Source organism: Vipera ursinii, assembly GCF_947247035.1.
Source record: "Vipera ursinii genome assembly, chromosome: 3".
In the NCBI taxonomy this organism is placed as follows: Eukaryota; Metazoa; Chordata; class Lepidosauria; order Squamata; family Viperidae; genus Vipera; species Vipera ursinii.
Window position 1 is genome coordinate 106,209,672 of NC_139516.1, and position 24,850 is coordinate 106,234,521.

Consider the following 24,850-nt stretch of genomic DNA (forward strand, 5'->3'; position numbering starts at 1 on the left):
GGAAAGCAATAACCATAAAACCAAGGAGAGTTCCCTTTCCCATGGAAGGACCTGACACCTAGCAACTGATGAGAGCCTGACCAAATGGATGAGGGGAGGGGCTGTAATGGGAATGTTTTATATAGGATTGAAATGTAACTTTGTTAGATTCCGTCTTGTATTCCCACAATCGATTCCATCCTAGTAAACATTTTCCTTTTTGGACTAAACTTGCATCCAAGAGTTCTTATTTCCTAAGATGTGGATTGAGGTGGGTCCTGACAATTACTACACAATTTGAAAGCTATTGATACAGGGATTCACCGCATAGTTAGATGAAGAGATACAGTTCGTCCTAGACTTACAATGAGCCCAAAATTTCCATTGCTAAGCAAGACAGTTATTAAATGAGTTTTGCCCCATTTTATGACCTTTCTTGTCACAGTTGTTAAGTGAATCACTGTATTTGTTAAATTAGTAACACAGTTGTTAAATGAATCTGGCTTTTCCTTTTTTTAAATAATTTTTTATTGATTTTCTAATATTACATGTACATATTTGAAAAGCAACGTGGCAGCTGAATACAATAATTCTATTACATATAGATATCATTAGTACAAATCTCCAACTATTACAATAGCTATTCCCTCTCTTTCCCCCTTAGTATATACTGTCTCATATCTAAGCTAATACAATTTTTATTCTATCAATCAAATAAAAAGTAACTTTCTAACATTTATCAATAGTTTTTAATTTATGTATATCTTAATTTTTTTAACATTCAATCTTTTTGACAGTCAATGACCTAATAATATATATCTTAATCACCTTTACATGAACTTTATACACAAATCAATATTTCAATTTAACTGTTAGTATTTATACTTCTGGATTTTACATAACCAAAATTTTCTTTCTCTCAACTCATAGTAGCATCTTATATTCAAAATACACATCTTATCTATTTAAGTATGTTCTATTGTAAGACATAAAGACATATTCGTTACTTTCCTCAATGGAGTTTCAGCTTATATGTATCTTAATCAACTTTACAAAACCTTTATACACAAATCAATATTCCAATTTAATTGTTGGTATTTATACTTCTGAATTTTACTTGACCAAAGTTTTCTTTATCTCAACTCATAACTATATCTTGTATTCAAAATACATATCTTATCTGTTTAAGTATATTCTATTTAAATTCTCATAATATACATCTTGTCTATTTAAGTAAATCTCATATATAGATCAAAGCCCCATTGTTTTTCAGTCTTATTCTAGCTTTCTTTCTTTGCCAAATCATCTTCCATGTTCTTGCTTTTGGGTCATCAAAAGCATTTGAGTCCTTCGGGAATAAGGCGGTATAGAAATTTAATTAAATAAATAATTAAATAAACCAAATAACTTTCCTTGGGTTGTTATATCTATTATTTGACATTGAAAAAACCATCTAGTCACCATTTTTTTGAGAGGACTAGCAGATCTGGTAAGCTGTCTCCTTGTTTCCCCAGCTCGACTTAGTTGTCTGAACTATTTATCTTCTCTTCCATCTGTTTTTCTTTTCGATCCTCAGGCTCCTTCTGATTTATATGGGAAGTCTTTTTCTCTTTCCCTTTTGTCAGTTTCTTTCCCGTATTTTCCATTAGCTGTGTTTGTTGAGCAATTGAATCTTCTGTCGTAGTATTTAATTGTTCCACCTTTTCTGTAGTAACCTGTATGGATGATTCTTTGGTTGTAGTCATAGTTTGAGTTTGCATGTCCAGGCTGTCTTCTTGTTTTTTTCCTATAGTTTCTTATTTCATCACCAGCTATAAGAAGGGTTTGAAGAATCGCTTTCAGCATACAAAGAGTTTGTTCCTCCTCTTCTTCCATAGGGAAGGTCCATTCCTGATCTTCTTTCATAATAGTATATTTAAAGTAAAAAAGACTTTACAATCAGGAGGTTCACTAAGTAAGGAACAAAGCTGAATTTATCACAGTTAATGTCTCAAGGTTGCATATATCTTATCTATTTTCTGGGCTGTCAGCCAAGTCTCTTTTGGAGAATAACATTGCAATATCAGGTTTAGCCACTAGATGTCCCCCCAAGTTATTTTAATCTTTTCAGTTTTTTCTTCTATTTGAAAAGAAAAAACCCAGATCTTCAGTAAAAATAAAGAATAAAAATTAAAGAAAAATAGGGAATAGAAGATAAAGAGTCTTTAAATCCACAAATTTTAGAGAATAGAATTCTGATTAGGATCTCAGTTATTTTTCAATGTTTTAAACTCCGCTGGGTAGTCAGTCACCGCTGTTTCTGGAGGGAGAACTAAGGTCACCCTTCTCTCACCACAGGGAGCAAAATGCTTTAGCAGATTATGCAGGTACAAAGAGTAATTAGGCTTTAAGAGACAAAAAAATCTCACCCAGTCTCTTCCATGCTGCTTTGAAGTTGCCAGTTGGTAAGTGGAGCTTTGGCTGATTCACCGGCTCTAGCGGGAGAGCTACCGTTCTCCCGTGATCCAGTGAGGGCCCCTCCTTGCTGGTCGCCTCTATGGGGTGACTTTCGACCCTTTTCAGGGTCCCCCAGAAATCCAAAACTGGACGGGGGAAACAGAATTGATTGATTGAACTTTATTTTTAGTCCCACACAGCGGCGGAGGAAGTGACGTGTCGGAACTGGAAAGAAGGTGCCGCATGGGGGAAGAAGGAGCAGTGGGAGCAAGGCACTCCATGCGAGGGGTGGTAAATTGTCTTTACAAAGACAGGCGAGAGACCGCAGGCAAGGTAAACTCGTTTATTTGGTTCAGCTCCCGGCAGCTGACTGTCAAAACAATCCGGGTTTATATAGGGAACTGTCAAACAGCGTAGCCAATCAGGTAGCGGTATTTCCCCGCCGTTCGGAGAACGGCCAATCATCTAACAGTACTTTGACAGCTCTGCGGCTGTCAGGGAATTCCTCTCAGCTGAGCGCTTAGCTCAGTTCGGAGGACCGGGTTGAAGACTTCCAGATTTGACAGTTCCGGGAACTGTCAAATCTGGCGCGTGCGCGTTGGCCCCCGGCAGCCCTTTTGACAGCTGTCAACAGGAATGGCGGCCGGCTGGGCGGTGCGCGTGCGTCGTTGCTTCGGGCAGCCATTTGACAGCTGTCAACTGTCAAATGTCGGCCGGCTCGGCTTTTTACTTGCGGCTTGGGAACTACTGGTTCCCAGGTATGATTCACCCCCTTTCCCCCCCCCTGAACAGGTATGTTATGCATAACAACAGTTGAACGTTTTAAAACAGTCTGGTTAACAGATGGTGGGTTTCCCTTCCACTCAAAGTCCGCGAGGTATGCGGGGGGTTTTCTGGCTCGGCTGGACCGTCGGGGACAGGGGGTGCTCCCTTCGGGTTGCGTGGCAGGAGGAGTTGTTTCTAGGTGGGGCTCAGCAGGTGGTTGTGGGTCCTGGGGGAGGAATTCATTGGGTCCGGGGGTGTCGGCTGGCGTAGGCTCACCCAGAGTTGCTTGCAGAGAGGGGTTGGGTAGTGACCTGGGTCGGAGCTGATCCGTGTGTCTGCGTTGTATGAGTCCTGTCCCTGTGTCCACTGTGTATGATAATGGTCCTGTTTGGTCCAGGATAACCCCCTGAACCCACTTATCCCTTCCCCCATAATCTCGGGACCAAACATTTTGTCCTTTGGAGAATGTTTTTGGCTGGGTGTTTGGTGTCATTTCGGCTGCCGGTCTGTCGGGGTGGAGTCTGTCGAGCCGTGTCACCAGGCGGCAGCCCCATCGAAGTTCGGCCGGGCTTTTGCCGGTGGTTGTGCAGGGAGTAGAATGGTGGGCCAAGAGAAATTGTGACAAGCGACGGTGCCAGTTCCCTGTGATGATTCTTTTGAGGGCGTCTTTGGTGGTCCTCACCATAACCTCCGCAAGGCCGTTGGACGATGGGTGGAAGGGAGCCGATGTTGAATGCCTAATACAATTTCTCCTCGTGAAGATCTGAAAGTCATGAGAAGTAAATTGAGGGCCATTGTCTGAAATAATGACGTCGGGGAGACCGTGTGTTGCGAAGATTCCCCTGAGGGCTTGAATGGTTGCGGCAGACGTTGTGCTGTGAACCGGGAGAACCTCCAGCCATTTGGAATAACTGTCTACAACTATGAGGAAGACCTGTCCTTGGAAGGGCCCGGCATAATCAATGTGGATACGGGACCAGGGGTTTTTTGTGAGTTCCCATTTGTGAATTGGGGCTCTGGGTTGGAGTGGGCAGGATTCTTGGCATAGGTAGCAGCCAGCAATGTACTTTTCTATGTCTTGGTCTATTCCTGGCCACCAAACATAGCTGCGGGCCAAGGCTTTTGTTTTTACGATGCCAGGGTGGCCCTCATGTAAGGTGTCCAGTACTTTTGGCCTATGTTTGGTGGGCACGATTACCTTGCACCCCCAGAGTAAACATCCTAAGTGTGACGTTAGTTCATTTTGCCTGGAGAAATATGGCTGAAATTCTGTGCCTGGGCAAGAGGTTTGCCAGCCTGTGTGTACCCATGCTAACACTCTGCTAAGTGTTTTGTCTGACGAAGTTGCAGCAGCGATATCTTTTGCTGTCAGTGGGCATTCTGGGAGCTCTTGAATAGCTAAGATGTTGCCTCTGTGTGGGGTAGGGGTAATCTGCTGAGGCCGTCGGCGTGACACATTTGGTGTCCTGGCTTATATATTAATTGATAGGAATATGCTGTGAGGAATGTTGTCCAGCGCAACATCCTGGGAGATAAGATTTGGGGGGTCTGACGGTCCCAAGTGAATAGTCCTAGCAATGGTTTGTGATCTGTGTAAATCACAAAGGGGCGGCCGTAAAGGTAATCGTGAAATTTTTTAATTCCCGCCACAATTGCCAGGGCTTCTTTATCTTGTTTGGGCATAGTTTCTTTCCGTTTTGGAAAGAGTTCTGGAATAATATGCCACTGGGGATTGGGTGCCATTGTTGTCTAAATGGCTTAAAACTGCTCCGATCCCATATGGGGATGCATCGCAGGCTATGCATAGAGGTTTGTCCTCCTGGTAGTGGGAAATAGTTGCGTTGCTGGAAAGCATTTGTTTAAGTGACTTGAAACTGTTTTCGTGGGCTGTAGTCCACTGCCAGGCTGCCCCTTTATCGAGCAGTCTGTGGAGGGGTTCTGCGATAGTTGCCTTCCCTGGTAGGAAGGCGTGATAAAAATTTAAAAGTCCAAGGAAGGCTTGGAGCTCGGTTTTATTTTTTGGGGTAGGGGCGGCCTTGATAGCAAGGATTTTTGAGTTTGTGGGGTGAATTCCTTGCGAGTCGATCTTGTAGCCTAAGAAATCTGCTGACGGGACGCCTATGGAACATTTTTCACGTTTTAGTTTGAGCCCTGCTTTTCTAAATCTTAATAGTACTTCCTGTAGTCTATCTGCTAAGTTGTTTTCCGATTCCCCAGCGATGAGTATGTCATCGAAATAGGGGCAGACACCTGGGATTCCTTTTAAGGTTTTTTCCATGACCTCCTGGAAAATACCAGGGGCCACTGAGATGCCGAATTGGAGGCGGTTTACTTTGAAGGCGCCACGGTGAGTGACAATGGTTTGTGCTTCAGCTGTTTCCTGGGTGACCGGTAGCTGAAGGAAGGCATGCGCTAGGTCGAGTTTGGCGAATATTGAGCCGGACCCAATTTCTGACAGCACGTCCCTGACAGCAGGCACTGGGTATGCGTGGGGATTTAATGCGCGGTTTACTGTTGCTTTATAGTCCGCGCATATTCTCACGTCACCGTTTGGTTTAACTGGTGTCACTATGGGGGTTTCCCAGGTTCCCCCGTCTGTTGGTTCTAGGACTCCCAGGCTGACTAGACGGTCTAATTCTGCTTCGATTTTTTGTTTTAGCGCAAAGGGGACCCTTCTTGCCTTGATGCGGATGGGACCTACCTCAGGTTTTAATTTGAGGTCTATAGGGGGGCCTGTATATTTGCCAAGCGTTCCGTCGAAAACGTCCGCGAACGCCTGGCAGACCTGCTCTAATGTTCGGGATTGTATGCGGTTGGTGCCCTCCAGGTGGATGCCTAGAGCCTCGAACCAGTCTAACCCGATGAGGGTGGTCCTGGGAGCCTCAGTGATTTGGATTGTTAATTGCCCCTGGAATTTTTTGTATTCTACCCTTACTTGTGCCTGCCCCTTTAAGTGGATGGCGGCCCCTTGGAAGTCTGCAAGGAGTATTTTGGAGGGCTGCAGGGGGATACGACGTCTGATTTTAAACCCAATCTTTTTGAGAGTGTCCCAGGACATTATTGAAACGGAGGAGCCGGAGTCGACCTCCATTTCACAGGGCACTCCTTGAATTTTGACCCAGATCTTAATTTTGGGCTGTAAATGGTGGATGGGCGAAATTTTTTGTTGAGCCCGAATGGACAATACTGAGGGCTGGGGGATTTCCCTGGCAAAAAGGGGGACCCTGGTCCTACCTGCCGGAATCTCCTCAAGCTCGTGGAGGGTTTCCCGGTTCGAACTGCGACACGCGGAGCGAATGTGCCCGGTCTTCCCGCATCCGTGACACTTGGCATTTCTGAAACGACATGTGGCTCTGGCGTGAGCCTCGCCGCAGCTGGCACACTTAGGTTTTTGGCCTGTGGAGGTGGGTCTTGGGCCGGAGGCGGCTGGCTTGAATGGCCTGCGGTTCTTTCCGGGGTCGGTGCCCATTTTGCTGAAGCGGGACATGATGTCGTCGACGCCGGTGAAGGGTTCAGGTTGCTCGCCGTCCGGTTCCCCGGCGTAGTGGACTGACCCGGCCGGGCTGCTTCTGAACGTCGGGGAGCCTTCACGGTGGCTATCTTCATAGGCCATGATCTCTAATGTGAGTTGAGCGAGGTCTAATGTGGGTCTGGCTACCAATTTCCGCTGGAGCCGCTCGTTGGAGAGACCGACGATGACCTGATCTCTGATACGGTCTTCCAGGTCGGGAAATTGGCACCTGCGGGCAGCGTGACGTACCCCAGCGATGAAGGCTGTGGTCGTTTCGCCCGGTTGCTGTCGGCGGCGGGCGAAATGGAGGCGCCAGTACAGCTCGGACCGCCGGGGCATGAAGTGCTTGCTGAGGCGGTCGGTTAGTACGGCGTAGGGGACGGTCGCGATGGGGTCTGGGCTGCAGAGCCCTACGGCGATGTCGTAGATGGCAGGCCCGCTGAGACACAGGAGGGCGGCAGCCTTGTGGCGATCCTCCGTTATCTTGTTGACTACGAGGTAGCCTTCAACTTGTCCCCAGTGCGATTCCCATCCCTCGGGATGGCGGACGTCAAACTCTCTGACGTGGCCTAAATTTGCCATGGTCTGGATCCACGGTACTGTTCAAGCTGCCGCAGGGTTCCTTTGCCCTCGATGTGGCTTCAGCAGTGACTTTCAGCGAGAGGGATCGGAACTCCTTCGCGGAGGCTAGCTCAGCAGGCAGCTCTGTAGTACCGGGATCCCATCCTCGTCGCCAGGTAAATTGTCTTTACAAAGACAGGCGAGAGACCGCAGGCAAGGTAAACTCGTTTATTTGGTTCAGCTCCCGGCAGCTGACTGTCAAAACAATCCGGGTTTATATAGGGAACTGTCAAACAGCGTAGCCAATCAGGCAGTGGTATTTCCCCGCTGTTCGGAGAACGGCCAATCATCTAACAGTACTTTGACAGCTCTGCGGCTGTCAGGGAATTCCTCTCAGCTGAGCGCTTAGCTCAGTTCGGAGGACCGGGTTGAAGACTTCCAGATTTGACAGTTCCGGGAACTGTCAAATCTGGCGCGTGCGCGTTGGCCCCCGGCAGCCCTTTTGACAGCTGTCAACGGGAATGGCGGCCGGCTGGGCGGTGCGCGTGCGTCGTTGCTTCGGGCGGCCATTTGACAGCTGTCAACTGTCAAATGTCGGCCGGCTCAGCTTTTTACTTGCGGCTTGGGAACTACTGGTTCCCAGGTATGATTCAGGTGGGATGGGGCCTGTGCATGGGCTAGAGAAGCAACACGGTGGCGCTAGACCAGTTGCTTCCCTCCCCCTCCCAGACACCTGTTGAAGCCACGCAGGGTAAGGTTGCTGAGCCTGCTCCCGCCCAGATGCCCTGACCTCCCCCAAGCATTTTTTTTACTAACCTGCCTTTCAGTCACTTCTCAGCCTTTGACGCGTTATTGTGGGACTATTGGTAAAAAAAAAGTTTCATGAGATCTCACAAGAAGTTAGAAAGTTTGATGGAACTTTTTTTTTAACCAATATCCCCACAAACACTCGGTGAAGGCTGAGAAGCAAACAGAGTAACAGAATGCAGCTGAAAGGCAGGTTAGTAAAAAAGCCCTAGGGGGAAGCAAGGGCATCTGGGCAGGTGTGGGCACAGCAACCTTACCCTGCATGGTCGTAGGAGGATGGGGCACATGCTCTTCCCATGCCAGGCCAGCCCCTGCAGCCCCGGGGCAGCCGTGCTAGGTGGCAGTGGGCAGGGTGTTGAGGTGGGGGCTGCCAGGCTGACCAAAGCAGCAGGTGGAGCACCGGAGGCTCGAGGAGGGAGGGTGCTGTAGTGTGCAAGGAAACAAAGGAAGGTTTTTTGGGGGGTGGGGAAAGGTCAATCAATCAATTCCAACTTTGCAATCTTTCACGAGAAGTTGGAATTGATTGATTGAACTCCCCCCCCAAAAAAAACCTTCCCTGTCTTTGCAAATGATGACAGCGGATCATTAAGGAGAAATGACACAGGGCTGGGTAAGGAAAGAAAAACAGTTTCTGGGGGGAGCAAGGATTTCTTTCCTTACCTGCCCCACTTGTTCTGAGGTCGCTTTCTGCTCAACCGCATTGTGCTTGCCAATGGCCCGACCGTCCACTTCTGCACCTTCCCTCCTTAAGCCTCTGGCAATCCACCTGCTGCTTTGGTGGCTCTGTCAGAGAAGAGAACTTCGCAACTCTGCCTACAGAGCCACCAAAGCTGTAGCTGAATGGGCAGGTGAGGGGGGGAACTTGCCCCACTTGTTCCACAGCTGCTTTCAGCTGAGCTGCATTGCAGAAGCATTGGGCACAATTCGCGGGGTGGCAAACAGCCGCACCACACTGAAACCACCCGTTTGCCACCTCCTGCCCAATGCCATTGCCATGAGTCCACGAAACAAGCTGTGCAGCAGCAAGAAACCAGCATACTGCTTTTTTATCTCCACCCGGTTTGTTCCATGGTCTCATGGCAGCGGCATTGAGTGCAACACATGAGGCGGCAAATGGCCGCAGCCGGTGGCAAACAACCATGTTGCACTGAAACCAGCCATTTGCCACCTCCTGCACAATGCCACTGCCATGAGGCTGCAGAACAAGCTGAGCGGTGGTAAGAAACTGGTATACCGGTTCCTTACCTCCACTCGGCTTGTTCCACAGCCTCATGGCAATGTCATTGGGTGCGACACATGAGGCGGCAAATGGCCGCAGCCAGCAGCAAACAGTCACGTTGCACCGAAACTGGCCGTTTGCCATCTCCTGCATGATACTGCTGCCATGAGGCTGCAGAACAAGCCGGGTGGTGGTAAGAAACTGGTATACCAATTCTTACCTCTGCCTGGCTTGTTCTGTGGCCTCATGGCAGTGGCATTGGGTGTGACCCACGAGGCGGCAAATGGCTGTGGTTGGCAGCAAACAGCCACATTGTGCCAAAACCAGCCATTTGTTGTTTCACACATCGCACCCAATGCTGCTGCCATAAGGCCATGGAACAAGCCAGGCGGAGGTAAGGAACCAGTATATTGGATCCCCCCACCCCTACTGCTCCTGCTCACAGCAGGCTGCAGAGCCTCAGAGTGTGTTGGTCAAGGGGCCAGCATCTGTGGCAGCTGACGGACAGAGTTGGCCCCCATGTGCTTGCGATGGTGTCAAGCAGCAGCCGCCCTGGTCCCTGCCTTGCCTTGCCTTGCCCTGTGGCAATGGTACCCCTGCCCTCCCCCTTGCCTGCTCTCATCTCCTGCCCACTGTCCCACCTGCCAGAGACCCCCTGGATCTCCCCCAACCCTGTCCGGCCCCCACAGGCATCCCTCCCCATGAGCAACATTGAGGTGGCCATGCCCACCCCGGCCACACCCACCCAGTCTGCCATGACCACTGCTGCCAGGCCCACCCAATGTCATGCACACCCACTGGGCAATGCCCACCCGGCACCCGATGATAAATAAGTGGGGTTTTGGTTGCAGTTTGGGCACTTGGTCTCTAAAAGTTTCGCCATCACTTTACTAAAGCATGTTCTGCTTACTTGAACTTGGGGTACACTGGCATACTTTTCATTTCGACCCCAAACCACCCCAGTGATGCCCTCGATGTGATGTCCCGTTGCCTGGAGGCGGTCCAGGTCTGGATGGGGAGGAACAGGCTTCGACTCAACCCTGACAAGACTGAGTGGCTATGCGTACCGGCATCTCGGGACATTCAGGATATCCCACCCCTCTCTATGGGGGGTGAGTTATTACCTCCTGTAGATAGGGCTCGCAACTTGGGAGTCCTCCTAGACTCACAGCTTTCCCTTGAAGACCATATAGTAGCTGTGACTAGGGGGGCCTTCGCCCAGGTCCGCCTGGTGCGCCAGTTGCGGCCCTATCTAGACCGGGATGCCTTACCTATGGTCACTCATGCACTCGTGACCTCTCGTCTTGACTACTGCAACGCTCTCTACATGGGGCTACCCTTGAAGACCACTCGGAGGCTCCAACTGGTACAGAATGCAGCCGCGAGAGTTGTGTTGGGAGTTTCCTGACACTCCCATGTCACACCTTTGCTCCGCGAGCTGCATTGGCTTCCAGTTGTCTTCCGGGTGAGGTTCAAGGTGTTAGTAATGACCTACAAAGCCCTACATGGCATGGGTCCGGAATACCTTGGGGAGCACCTGCGGCCGGCGTCAACTTCCCTCCGCCCAGTACGCTCCCACAGAGAGGGCCTCCTCAGGGTGCCACCGGTCAAAGAATGCCGACTGGTGGCCCCCAGGGGGAGGGCGTTCTCTGTGGGCGCACCGGATTTATGGAACCATTTTCCGGTCGAGCTCCGGACGGCGCCTGATCTCCGCTCCTTCCGGCGCAATCTTAAAACCCACCTTTTTGAACAAGCCGGCCTGACCTGATGGGATGGGGTTGGGTTTTATAAATTGGCCTTAACTTTTAATCTGTACTAATTTATTCGGGCATCACTGTTTAATTACTTTTTAATAATTTTTAATTTTTGTATCTTGTTTTTATTATGTATTGCCCTGTTCACCGCCCTGAGTCCTTCGGGAGAAGGGCGGTATACAAATTAAATTAATAAAATAAAATAAATAAATAAATACTTATTTTCTTCTGCACACTCACAACATATATTAATTCTGTTGCTTGATTTAATCCCCCTAGAATCCTTTCTCTGATATCCATCATTTATGCAGGTTTATCAGTCAGCCCTGGCTCTTAGTTCTTAAAGCCACCACATTTAGCCATAAGGTCTGCTATTCAACTCCAAATTCTACTGAGGATGCATTTATTAGGGGCTGGTCAAACCACAGGTGGAATTCTACAATCCACCCTGGTCCATCAGGAACATCTCTGCTATGATAGCCTGCATTTATTTTATCTCCCACATAGTCATAGGGCTCAATCAGTTAGAGGGGAGCGGAGTCTGATATTCACCCACTTTCACTCCCTCAGTGCCAAGGCTGCTCTTGTTTGCTTGCCTGCCCTCACAGGCGCAATATTCCTACCTCAGCAGGCTATATTTATGAGGGAGCAGCTCAGACCTTCCCTGATAATCACAATGAGGTGGTCACTGACCTTGAGCCAGACATCCTAGAATGTGAAGTGAAGTGGGCCTTAGAAAAGCTGAGCAACAACAAAGCTAGTGGAGGTGACAGTATTCCAGCTGAGCTATTCAAAATCTTAAAAGACGATGCAATAAAAGTGCTACACTCAATTTGCCAGCAAATTTGGAAAACTCAACAGTGGCCACAGGATTGGAAAAGATCAGTTTACATTCCAATTCCAAAGAAAGGCAGTGCCAAAGAATGTTCAAACTATCGCACCATTGCACTCATTTCTCATGCTAGTAAAGTTACGCTTAAAATCCCAGCAGTATGTGGATTGAGAACTACCAGAAGTACAGGCAGGATTTCGAAGAGGCAGAGGAACTAGAGATCAAATTGCCAACATACACTGGATCATGGAGAAAGCTAGAGAGTTCCAGAAAAACTTCTACTTGTGCTTCATTGACTATGCTAAAGCCTTTGATTGTGTGGATCATAACAAACTGTGGCAAGTTCTTAAAGAGATGGGCGTACCAGACCATCTTATTTGTCTCTTGAGAAACCTATATGTTGGCCAAGAAGCAACAGTGAGAACTGGACATGGAACCACTGATTGGTTCAAAATTGGGAAAGGAGTCCGGCAAGGCTGTATACTGTAGCCCTGCCTATTTAACCTATATGCAGAGCACATCATGAGAAAGACAGGGCTATATGAATCAAAAATTGGAATTAAGATTGCCGGAAGAAATATCAACAACCTAAGATATGCAGATGATACCACTCTAATGGCAGAAAGTGAAGAAGAACTAAAGAGCCTCTTGTTGCGGGTGAAGAAGGAGAGTGCAAAACTTGGGTTGAAACTAAACATTAAGAAAACTAAGATCATGGCATCTGGCCCTTTCAATTCCTGGCAAATAGATGGGGAAGAAATGGAGGTAGTGACAGATTTTATTTTCCTGGGCTCCAAAATCACTGCAGATGGAGACTGTAGCCAAGAAATTAAAAGACGCTTGCTCCTCGGGAGGAAAGCCATGACAAATCTAGACAGCACACTAAAAAGCAGAGACATCACCCTGTCAACAAAAGTGTGTATAGTCAAGGCTATGGTCTTCCCAGTTGCAAAGTATGGCAGTGAAAGTTGGACCATAAGAAAGGCTGAGTGCCAAAGAATTGAGGCCTTTGAGCTATGGTGCTGGAGAAGACTCCTGCAAGTCCCTTGGACTGCAAGGCGATCAAACCGGTCAGTCCTAGAGGAGATCAACCCTGGCTGCTCTTTAGAAGGCCAGATCCTGAAGTTGAAACTCAAATACTTTGGCCATCTAATGAGAAGGAAGGAATCACTGGAGAAGAGCCTAATGCTGGGAAAGATTGAGGGCAAGAGAAGAAGGGGACAACAGAGAATGAGGTGGCTGGATGGAGTCACTGAAGCAGTAGGTGTGAGCTTAAATGGACTCCAGAAGATGGTAGTGGACAGGAAGGCCTGGAGGAACATTGTCCATAGGGTCGCGATGGGTCGGACACGACTTTGCACCTAACAACAACAAGCTCAGACCTTTCTACCTGCTGCTCATGTGCTCTTTTTCTTTTCATCTTAGAATGAACTCGGAGTTAAGGCATGATAGTTGTTAGTAAAGTCTGGCAGAATAATTAAGAAGGCACACACTTTCCTTTTTTCCTACAAAAACAAAACTTGGAGAACTGAAGGCAGAGAATGTGACCCTCACATAGAAAATCTCGGATTTAGTGACTGAAATCACCAAATCTGGCTGGAGACCCCCATCCCCATATAGGGGGATGTCCTTTTATTTGAAACTGAATTAGCAATTCTCTCCCCACTTCAAGATGGGAAGTTATATTTTAGCATTGGCTGTCAGTAAAACTTAAAGGGATAGTGGGAACCGCACATGTTATTGTTTTGGTATTCCTCCATGCTTCTGGTCTCTTCCTTTCTAGATTTTCATGATCAATCTGAAGCGTCGAAAAGACAGACGGGATCGAATGCTGCGGACTTTATATGAACAGGAAATTGAAGTCAAGCTAGTGGAAGCTGTGGATGGAAAGTGAGTTGAGTTGATAAACATTGCCAAGCACGAAGCTGTAAAATTTGGGGACCAGGGACCGGAAGGGGTTGGGGCCACCTAGTTTAAGGACTGCGAAAATTTGAAGTACTCTATGTGATTTGGGATACATTTATCAACTGTTTCACCTGGGATCATCGGTAGGCGTGAGATGTGCCCATTGATAAAGACAACTCCCTCTAGTATCTCTGTTAATTGTTTCTGCTCCAGCCTTGCTGCTACCAGTGACTTGCTTTGCCAAATATGAGCCATGCTGGGAAGACTAGAGCATTAAATCAAGGTTGATTCAACAACTTTCTTGCTCTGCAAAATAATTGCCTGCTATCTCTGTCCCTGAGACACTGCTCAGAAGCTTACTTTCTCCCTTAATAAGTTTTTTTTGTGTGTGCAGATATATGGTGTATATATTTGTCAGAGGATAGATAATTATCAGTCGAGCATCTTCTTTAATCTTTTTAAAGATCAAAAATATTTGTCTCCCACCAGCAGCTATTTACAATAGTGTTTTGTAGACAAAAGATTCTCACATTGTCTTTAAATAATTAACACTTTCCTCCTCATTTGTAAAACTGGGGAAATTTTAGTATCTTTACCATGTTTTCTTGTTCATTTCACTGGTGCTTGCCTAGGAAATATTTTCTCTGCTGCATTCCCTATAAAAATTCTACAAATCCAGCTAAATTCTCCTTCAGTGGGATCAAATTCTGTACATTTCGTATTAGGCACAATTCTGCAAGACAGAATCCACATTTTTATTGAGTTTCTAAAGTGTTACAAAAGAGATCTTGTAAAATATGTTGTGAGGATTGACAGTACCACTTTAGATTGCAAGTAGAAATAATTATTTTAAAACATTGGTTTATGAAAGTAGTACTTTGAAAGCTGAAAGCAAGAATGTTAGAAAAAAAATAATAACTCCTATTTTACCACACTGCATTGATTTCTGTCTGCAGGGAAAAAAATTTTGCTACACATTGTACAGATTCACCACCTTATGTTTTTTTAAAAAAAATAGGTTGTGGCTTTCCTTTTCATCTTGAAAATGTTTGGCTAAGGAATGTAATCACTGTCTCTTTCAGGATGCTGAATAGAAGCCAGCTGAAAGCTCTAAATATAGAGATGCTTCCTGGTTACCAGGATCCATACTCTTCTAGAGTGTTGACCAGAGGAGAGATTGGCTGTTTCCTTAGCCACTATTACATTTGGAAAGAGGTAACCAAAATTTGCTTATCCTCACTGTAATTGACAGAAATGCTTCCTCTCCTCTCCTCTCTTCTCCTCTCCTCTCCCCTTTCCTTTCCTCCCCTTTCCTTTCCTTTCCTTTCCTTTCCTTTCCTTTCCTTTCCTTTCCTCTCCTCTCCCCTCCCCCTTTCTTCCCCTCCTCTCCTCTCCTTTTTGCTAGTAATAATAATAATAATAATAAAGTTGGAAGGGACCTTGGAGGTCATCTAGTCCAACCCCCTGCTCAGGCAGGAAACCTTATACCATTTCAGGCAAATGGCTGTCCAGTCTCTTCTTAAAAACCTCCAGTGTTGGAGCATTCACCACCTCTGGAGGCAGGTTGTTCCACTGGTTAATTGTTCTAACTGTCAGGAAGTTTCTCCTTAGTTCTAGGTTGCTTCTCTCCTTGACTAGTTTCCATCCGTTGCTTCTTGTCCTGCTTTCAGGTGCTTTGGAGAATAGCTTGACTCCCTCTTCTTTGTGGTAGCCCCTGAGATATTGGAACACTGCTATCATGTCACCCCTCACCCTTCTCTTCATTAAACTACACATACCCAATTCCAGCAACCGTTCCCTATATGTTCTAGCCTCCAGCCCCCTAATCATCTTTGTTGCTCTTCTCTGTACCCTTTCTAGAGTCTCGACATCTTTTTTACATCGTGGTGACCAAAACTGGATGCAGTATTCCAGGTGTGGCCTTACCAAAGCATTGTAAAGTGGTATTAGTACTTCACTTGATCTTGATTCTATCCCTCTGTTAATGCAGCCTAGCACTGTGTTGGCTTTTTTGGCAGCTGCAGCACACTGCTGGCTCATATTGAAGTGATTGTCTACTAAGACTCCGAGATCCCTCTCACAGTTACTACTATTGAGCAAGGTACCACCTATACTATACCTGTGCATTTGATTTTTCCTGCCTAAATGTAGAACCTTACTTTTTTCACCATTGAATTTCATTTTGTTAGATAGTGCCCAGTGTTCGAGTCTGTCCAGATCCTTCTGTATCTTAAGCCTATCTTCTGGAGTATTGGCTATTCCTGCCAGCTTGGTGTCGTCTGCAAATTTGATGAGTTCCCCATCTATCCCCTCATCCAAATCATTAATGAAGATATTGAAGAGCACTGGGCCCAGAACAGAGCCCTGGGGCACCCCACTACACACTTCCTTCCATGTAGATGCGGTTCCATTGAGGACCACACACTGAGTACGGCCTGTCAGCCAGCTACGAATCCATCTGGTGGTAATGCTATCTAACCCACATTTTTCTATCTTATCAAGTAGTAGGTTGTGATCTACTTTATCAAATGCCTTACTGAAGTCCAAGTAAATTATATCTACAGCATTCCTCTGGTCCACTAGTTTTGTCACTTGGTCAAAGAATATAATAAGATTTGTCTGGCATGATCTGTTTTCGACAAACCCATGTTGACTTTTAGTGATGACTTTGTTTGCATCAAGGTGTTCGCTGATTTGTTGTTTATCTTTTCCAGAATCTTCCCAGGTATTGAGGTCAGGCTGATAGGTCTGTAGTTTCCTGGATCTATTTTTTTCCCTTTTTTGAAGAGGGGAACTACATCAGCTCTCTTCCAGTCCTCTGGTAGTTCCCCAGTGCTCCAGGATCTTTGAAAAATATAGTTCAGTGGTTCTGAGATCATGTCTGCCAGTTCCTTGAGAATCTTGGGGTGTAATCCATCTGGTCCTGGTGATTTGAACTCGTCTAGGCTGGACAGGTGCTCACTTACCATTTTCTTGCCTATCTTAACTTGCGTTTCTATTCTGTTTTTTATGGCACTGGTTTGGGTAGGTTGGACTGTTTTTTCCCTTTGTGTAAAGACAGATGCAAAAAACGAATTAAATAGTTCTGCTTTCTCCCTATTGCTTGTCACCTTCTTGCCACTTTCCCCCACTAATGGACCAATCATTTCCTTAACTTTTTTCTTGTTTTTTATATGTTGAAAGAAGCATTTTTTGTTAGTCTTGGAGATAGGCTCATGATGATGAATCTCTTGGAAAACAGGCATTTCCACTGGCCCATTTACATTCTTCCAGAGAAGGCTACCACAGAGAAACAACTCATGGGGTAATTTTATTGTAGTCTTTTCTAATAGGGTAGTCAACAAATAAAAACATATTCAGTTTAGACACTGCTCAGCCCCAGCTCAGTTCTAGAAAGTATACAATAAATCCAAACTGAATGAAAATATGGTGTAATAATTATGAAATAAATTTAAAAGGCATTAAAAAACCAAGAATTGATGGGGAATCTGGCAAACTATATCCACACTCAATCCAACAGCAACTCTAACCACCTAATCCAAGGCCCAGAAGAATAGATATGTCTTTAAATCTTTCTGGAATATTAGCAGAGTCAGAGTCACATGAATATCAGAGGGTGAAACCTTATTCCAGAAGACATGCTTCCTGGTTCTTGACAGATGAGATTCATTAATTGAGAGGAGAGGAGAGGACCCTGAGAACGTTGGATCAAACTGGCAAGGCTGCTATGGAACATAGGCAATCCCTCATGTTACTAGGCCCTATGCCATATAAGAACTTATAGGACATAACAGCACCTGGAAAAATACTGGCAACCAATGCAGCTCACAAAGCAAAGGTGTCACTTGGGAATATGACCATCACTGCATGTGCCACTGCATTCTGGATCGGTTGAAGTTTCTGAGTGCACTTCAAGGGCAGCTCCATGTGCAGCATGTTCCAGCAGACTCGTCATGAGGGGATATGAGTGATTGAGTTTAATTTGAATTATTTCAAATTGTTATTTTAAGATAGTAAGCAAGGAGATGGAGAAGTGCCTAGTCATTGAAGATGATGTACATTTTGAGCATCAATTCAAAAAGAAACTCACAAAATTAATGGATGACATTGAGAGAACGCAGCTTGACTGGGAGCTTATGTAAGTAATAATCCACTAATCTTGCTTCTGAGTGTCTTCCCTTCCATGGAATTGAGTGCTCTCTATTAAGGAAAGGCCATACATTTGGGTGCATTTTAGCTTAGAAAAGTGAATAAGGAGATATGTGAAAGTGGGTTCTAAAAATTGCATTGAGGAAAATTAGACAGGTAGAAGTTTTTGTCTCATAATACAGGTGGTCCTCAACTTACAACAGTTTGGGGACCCCTGCTGTAGGGAATGAATACTGGACCAAGTGGCCTTTGATCCAGGGCAGGAATTGGGAAGCTTTTATGTTAACTCCACAACTGGATGTTTTGTTGTTAATTCTTACTAGTTCTTTTAAAAAGAGGGTTTACCTGAAGCTCCTGGTGATCTGGCCAGAGAAGCTGGCACCACAAGTGCTGAGTTTAGATGTTTCTACACCACATATCGGCAAATGGAATAGGGTCCAATGACTCAACTTTCTCTATATAGATATATCGGTCGGAAACGGATGCAGGTAGAGCATCCAGAAAAGGCTGTGCCCAATGTGATGAATCTGGTGGAAGCCGATTACTCTTACTGGACGCTGGGCTACGCGATCACCTTTCAAGGAGCTCAGAAGCTAATTGGAGCTCAACCTTTCAGCAAGATGCTCCCTGTAGATGAATTCTTGCCGGTCATGTACAACAAACACCCAATGTAGGTTATTGGCTGTGATTACTGTACAGTATAGCTTGTGTTAGGTGTATGTTAGATTTAGACTATGATGCATTCAGCAGCAATGTTTATCTTCTAATCAGTAAATAGTTGTTTCCTGCAATTGTTTTGGAGCTTCAGATTTATGAGATACTTTTTGGTGGATTGAACAACACTCCTCCTATAGCTGGTGTTGATTATATTATCTCTTCAACAATTACATTATCACTTCTACAAACTGCTGTTTTATATATGTTGGAAATGACTGGCCATGATATAAATGGGAATGCTTTGTGGGCAGAGCCCATCTATTGGGCACATTGCTTCTGGGATTAGGAAACCCAAGTCACATTTTTTTATTGAAAAGTTTTACAGTACATTTTAAACATAAATTGACCCCACCTAAAACCCGCCCTTCCCTCCCCCTCCCCCGACTTCCCCCCACCTCCCCATAAAGCCCACCCTTCCCTCCCCTTCCCCCCCCCCCACTTCCCAGAGCTGAATACAGGGTATTGCCTCTAACAAGCTTGAACTAAAATATGCTATCTATAAACACACTTTAAATCCTATCGCACTTTAACTCCCATTAGACATAGCTAAATAATAATGCATCTTATTACATTTTAATACTCATTCATATGCTAAATGAAACTTTTTAGTCCCATATTTATTCTGAATGTAATCAATCCATCTTCTCCATTCCGAAATGTATCTTTGTTGCGAGTGATCTTTCAAATATGCTGAAATTTTTGCCATTTCTGCTAGGTTCGAAACTTTTAGAGTCCACTCTTCTATAGTAGGCAGATCCTCCTTCTTCCAATATTGCGCTAGCAAAAGTCTTGCTGCCATTATTAAATTCAACATCAATTTAGTTTCTATAACAGTACAATCTGTAATAATACCCAACAGAAATAACTGCGGAGAAAACCTTATCTTTTTCTTAAATATCTTCTGCATATTCCACCAAATTTTAATCCAAAAAGCTTTAACTTTTTTGCAAGTCCACCATATATGATAGTACGTTACATCGTCACAACCGCACCTCCAACATTTAGGTTAATAATTTGGATACATACATGCTAATTTTTTGGGATCTAAATGCCATCTATAAAACATTTTATAAAAGTTCTCTCTTAAATTTTGTGCCTGTGTAAATTTTGCATTTCTGACCCAGATTTTTCCCCAAGTATCCATCGTTATTGGCTCCTGAATATTCTGGGCCCATTTTATCATACAGTCCTTAACAAGTTCCATTTATGAATCTATTTCTATCAATGCATTATATATCCTTCTTATATGCGCTTGACTTTGATCTCTAATTTGTTTTACCAAATTTTCATCAGTTGTTGAAATACCAATTTTCCGATCTTCTTTCCATCTAGCTTGTATCTGCCCATACTGAAACCACGTTTGTACTATCTTTTCTTCTTTTAAAATATTGAATGGCTTTAGTTGCCATACATTCCTTTCCAATCTAAAAATTTCTTTATATGTAGTCACACCATGTTTGAATCCCAAACTTATATTTTCTATCGCATGTTTAGGTATTGCCCAAGTCACATTTTTAAATTTAATAATTGTATATTTATTTTTTTCATACAGACTCTCATGACAGTTGACAAAATTAAAACTTTTAACAAAAAGTTAGAATGTAATTAAATATCATTTTAATTCTAATATAGTAACTTAAAGTATGACAAAAGTGGTGCATTGTCACAATTTTTGAAAGGCTAAGAAAAGGGTTCCACAACCGGGGAGAATGACAGGTGGCTTGGGCTTCTGACAGCAGAATATTTCCAGAAGGGCTTTTCCCACCAATCTTAGAGGGCTATTTATGGCTTTACAGATTAGTTGTTCCTGTTAAGCAAACAACAAGCATTGTGGATCTTTGATCCCTATTCCTGGCAGTGGTTAACAGCCTTGCTGCTATGTCACTTCCAGGCACTTTTCATGGGCAGCTCTACATGGAATGTTTTATAAAGATTATATTGAGTGTTTATAAAGATTAGACAAAGCCAAGGCATGGCTAACTATTGCTAAATGTAACTGGCTTGGGGAGGTTTGCAGCTGGTACACTAAGTGAAATTGCATAAAAACACTCCTTTACACCTGCTTAGCCAGTGCCAGTTGAGGATCAGTGAGCATTCCCAGACTGCAGAACTGTTTTCTCAGAAGGTGTTTAATCACTTTCAAGGTCCAGATTCCTGTAGAGCAACAGCACATTGTCTTTTCTGGATTTAATTTCCATCCCATTATTGAATGAAGGGTACCTGCTAAGCTTGTAAGCCGCCCTGAGTCTTCGGAGAAGGGCGGGATATAAATGGAATTAAAATAAATAAATAAATAAAATACTTGAATTCTGGTCAAGATATAATTATCTGAGATACCAGTCTTGAGCTGTTGTTCTCCAAAATCTCTTCCTAGATTTGGCCTGACATAAAAAATGGCAGTTGCTGCAAAACAGTCCTTCATAAGGTCTAGTCCCCCAGAGAGTCTAAAAGAGAACCTTATTTGATAATACTGAAAGCCTCCAAGAAAATTGAGGGCATTTGTTCCCTTGGGTTTCCTATATAAGTCATCCATTAAGATGACCCAAATGGACTTGCCACCATATTCCAGCTGGAAGCTCAAATCATTGCATCTCTATATACATTTAAAGCTTCTAGGGATATTGAAGAGTTTTAATAAGGCCAAGTAACCTTATGAGGAGACCAATGATAGCTTCATATATGTGTTAATTGGTGAATGTATTTCATATTAAAGCTTGATTACATGTCTTTCAATCAAAATTTGAAATAAGGTCAATTATATTTGGAAGAGGTTTTCTTGCTAGTTGTGAGCTAATTTATGTTACACCTTTACTTAATAATTAGCTGTGAACCAAATTCTGCCAATACTTTCTTACAGTTAGTGTTGAACTTGCTTCTTATTCAATTTTTTTAAATTATTGACCATGTATGGTATGTTTTTACAGCTGATCTTTATGTTGAAAAGTGACTTATCATTGTAGAAAATATACCAGTCCTCCCAACACTTAAATAAAGTACATCAATATATTATCTCCAGATGTTTAGAATTGAGGGATGTGAATATAGGTTTACAACATTGATAAGAGAATGTTTAATGAACCACTCATTTTATAACCATTATAAGTTCATCCTGCTGTGAGATACAAAATATATCAAAACCATATAAATTGGCAATCTTCTTAGTGTCTTCTTTTCTTTTCCTTTTTAAGTGCCAAATACATGGAACATTATGAACCTAGAGATTTGAAAGCTTTCTCTGCAGAGCCTTTGCTGATCTATCCAACACACTACACTGGACAACCAGGTTACCTCAGTGACACAGAGACATCTACAATCTGGGACAATGAGACTGTGGCCACTGATTGGGACAGGACACTTTCCCGGAAGTCGTGGCAACAGGGCCAGATCCATAAAGATGCCCAGAACAAGAATGCCTTGCCACCTGGACCTTCCATTGATGCATCATCCACCAGAGACGAACTATGATTGTTAACTGGATCAGCTACAAGTTACTGGAAACATCAGTAGGACTTCTGGAACTTCCAGAGATACTGATATGCTATCTTCCTTGGCAAAATAGTTTGATGTGACTTGCTTGAACCGAGAAGGTGCTTGTCTCATTTTTGCAGGGTGAGTGGATGAACCTGACTGAATCAAGGGTAGTATATTTTAAAACAAATTATTGAAAGGAGCCCTGGTTATGGCTGATTGGCTTGTACTAAAGGAAATTCTATAGAGCTGCTGGAGGACTCTAAAAGGAAATGAGGTTATATTCAGGACAAAGATTCCTTAACCAATGTTTTTCTACAATACTTGGTGTAGAATTGTTGTATATATAAAAAAGTAATATATACAAGAGTTAGGAAGGGTCTACCAAATTTTTCCGTGTTAATTATCAGTCTATTGTCTGCTGCATTGCCTTTATTCTTGTCGGTTTTGATTTTGTGAACCATAGTCTGAAGCAGAAATGTTAGAATGTTCCAGTTCCTAAGGCTAAATGCTAAATAGTATTGTGTGTATTGAAATTATCAGATGATGGACAAGATTTCCCTTATGTTCATCACATGATTTCCCAAAGATATTATTTGGTTTCATTTTTAATCATAAGCTATGAACAACAACTCATTTGTCACAAGAATTTCTGGCGTTCACAATTTTTAATATTTATCAACACTTTCCCATCTTTATCCTTCACACCTCATGAAATTTAGTGAAGATATCTACTAGATGGAGAACTGAGAATTGACAATTAGGCCATACATCTTCCTCAGCCAACAGCTGGGAGTGACATGCATCCTGATAGAAAATAATATAGGTAGCTGAGGGCTGAACAGTGGAGTCCTTAGTGCCATAATCAGAGATGTTACCTAGTCAGGTAATGAAACATCTGCAAACAAACAACCAAGCATCAAGGACTCCATAGCACATGTGTAGGTTCCATTAGAAACTGGATTTGAATATCTTTTCAAATATCCATTTAAACACAGTGCTCATTGATAGCTTTGAGACACACTTTCAGTCACAAATGGTACTGTTGCATGCAGTAAAACTCGTGGTAATTTATCTTTCATGCTTTTATGACAAGAGGAAGAATTTCAGCTCACATCTGTAAATTCAGGCTGAGTGTATGGAGGAATAGATAAACAATGAATAATGGATTTGGAAATAATAGTTACCTTTTCCAACCCTTTAAAAATCTGATGGTGTTAAGTATTTTGATGTAAGCATTGTGTCACTTTGATCTCATTTGCATGTGAACTATACTGAAGGACATGTGGCAGCTCTTTTCTTTTTATGATGCTCAAACTTCATCATTTGAAATGAGCTGTAATGTTCACTCCACTGAAGAACATCTCTGTATGCAAAGTTTACATTTTTAGAACCCACCATAAGTTGTCTGTGTTCATTTACCTCAAGGGTTTTTTGATAATGCAGATTTCTGGCTGGATAGGAAAAAAACATTCAGAACTAAAATGTTTAAAAAGACAATCAAAAGAATCTGTATGTGTTGAACTTGCTATAGATGTTTTACTCAAGAATTACTATTCTTAGAAGAAATAACAGTGCAACTGTATTTTTTATAAAAGGTATGTGTGCAGCTTATCAGCTTATCAGCTTATCAGCTTATCAGATAATATATATAGCAATGAGTGCAATGATTTGGTGTCTTGGTAATTTATGACTTTAACATAGCATCATAGTCAATAACAATAACAACCTGATTCTAGTTCTTTCCGATGTTCCCTTACCATGCCCAAAATTAAGGAAAGCCCTCATAGTCATTTTTTGTTATACTTTAAATAATTTTTAAAACCAAATAGCAGTGATCACAGAAATAATGGGGCATATGTTTTAGGACCAGGTAGGCAGAACTGCAACAGGAAAAGTAAATGAGAGGCAGAGTAATTTTTAAAAATCTAAATTTCCAGGTCTGTATCTAGTGATTTATATATTTATTTCTTGGCAAAATATGCTTTGAGTATATTTCATGTATTCATTTTTCCCCTTCTATTACAATTCACTAAAACAACCAGTGAGAAAATCTGGTGGGTCAAAATACATTTTCTGAAACAGTTTATCATTATGGAAAATCAGCACAGGCCTATAGAAATCAAATGGCAAAAGAAAAAACATAAAATCTGCCATCAGTAATAATTAGAGGAGGTATCATTAAAGAGGGTGTTACATCCTACTTCTTCAATCCTTTTTTTAAAAAAAAAAGAAACAGCTCTCTTTTTTATGCAACTTGAATAGTAAGTTTCTTAAAAGAAAGCATAATGGACAGGTACAGAAGATTGCTATGCTAGCAAAAATCATTGAAATAACAGAGGGCATCTTTTAAAACTACCTGTGTGATACAATGAAAATGGGTAATTTGTCTGGGGGGATTTGAACAAACTCAAAATCCTCTCATCAGTCAGAAGTAAACTTTATATATGTTCATTATTTAGATATATGGCAAACACTTATAAATCTGCTTCAGATTTCCAGATGTATTGCAACTTCAGTTTCTAGCCAGCTTATCCAGAAACTGGATAAAAATTCCCTGAGTTAGTTTCAGCATATATGGGAGACCCCAACACGTGGATAATCATGTGGGCAGAAATCTATGCCAGCAGTAGATTAATCCTCTAAACTGGACTGGGACTTATGCATCTAACTTTCCTCTCATATTAATTGGAATTGGAAAGGAGAGGATTAACTGGGGAGAGAAAAAGAGTTTACCAAATGTTCTT

At 43.4% G+C, this 24,850-nt stretch overlaps 1 protein-coding gene across 4 annotated transcripts in view; it reads left to right on the forward strand.

Annotated features, from left to right (window-relative positions):
• COLGALT2 (collagen beta(1-O)galactosyltransferase 2) overlaps positions 1–24,513 on the forward strand; it is a 100,205-nt gene extending 75,692 nt beyond the window's left edge. For 3 of the 4 annotated variants that reach the window (XM_083359085.1, XM_083359087.1, XM_083359088.1), the window contains exons 8-13: positions 13,648–13,754; positions 14,852–14,984; positions 17,011–17,073; positions 17,780–17,907; positions 18,382–18,588; positions 21,824–24,513. In XM_083359085.1, the coding sequence (XP_083215211.1) occupies positions 13,648–13,754; positions 14,852–14,984; positions 17,011–17,073; positions 17,780–17,907; positions 18,382–18,588; positions 21,824–22,100 (915 nt within the window). In that variant the 3' untranslated portion in view covers positions 22,101–24,513. The remainder of the gene's footprint in view (positions 1–13,647; positions 13,755–14,851; positions 14,985–17,010; positions 17,074–17,779; positions 17,908–18,381; positions 18,589–21,823) is intronic. The other variant, XM_083359086.1, reaches the window with a different exon arrangement.
• Positions 24,514–24,850: the final 337 nt, after the last annotated feature.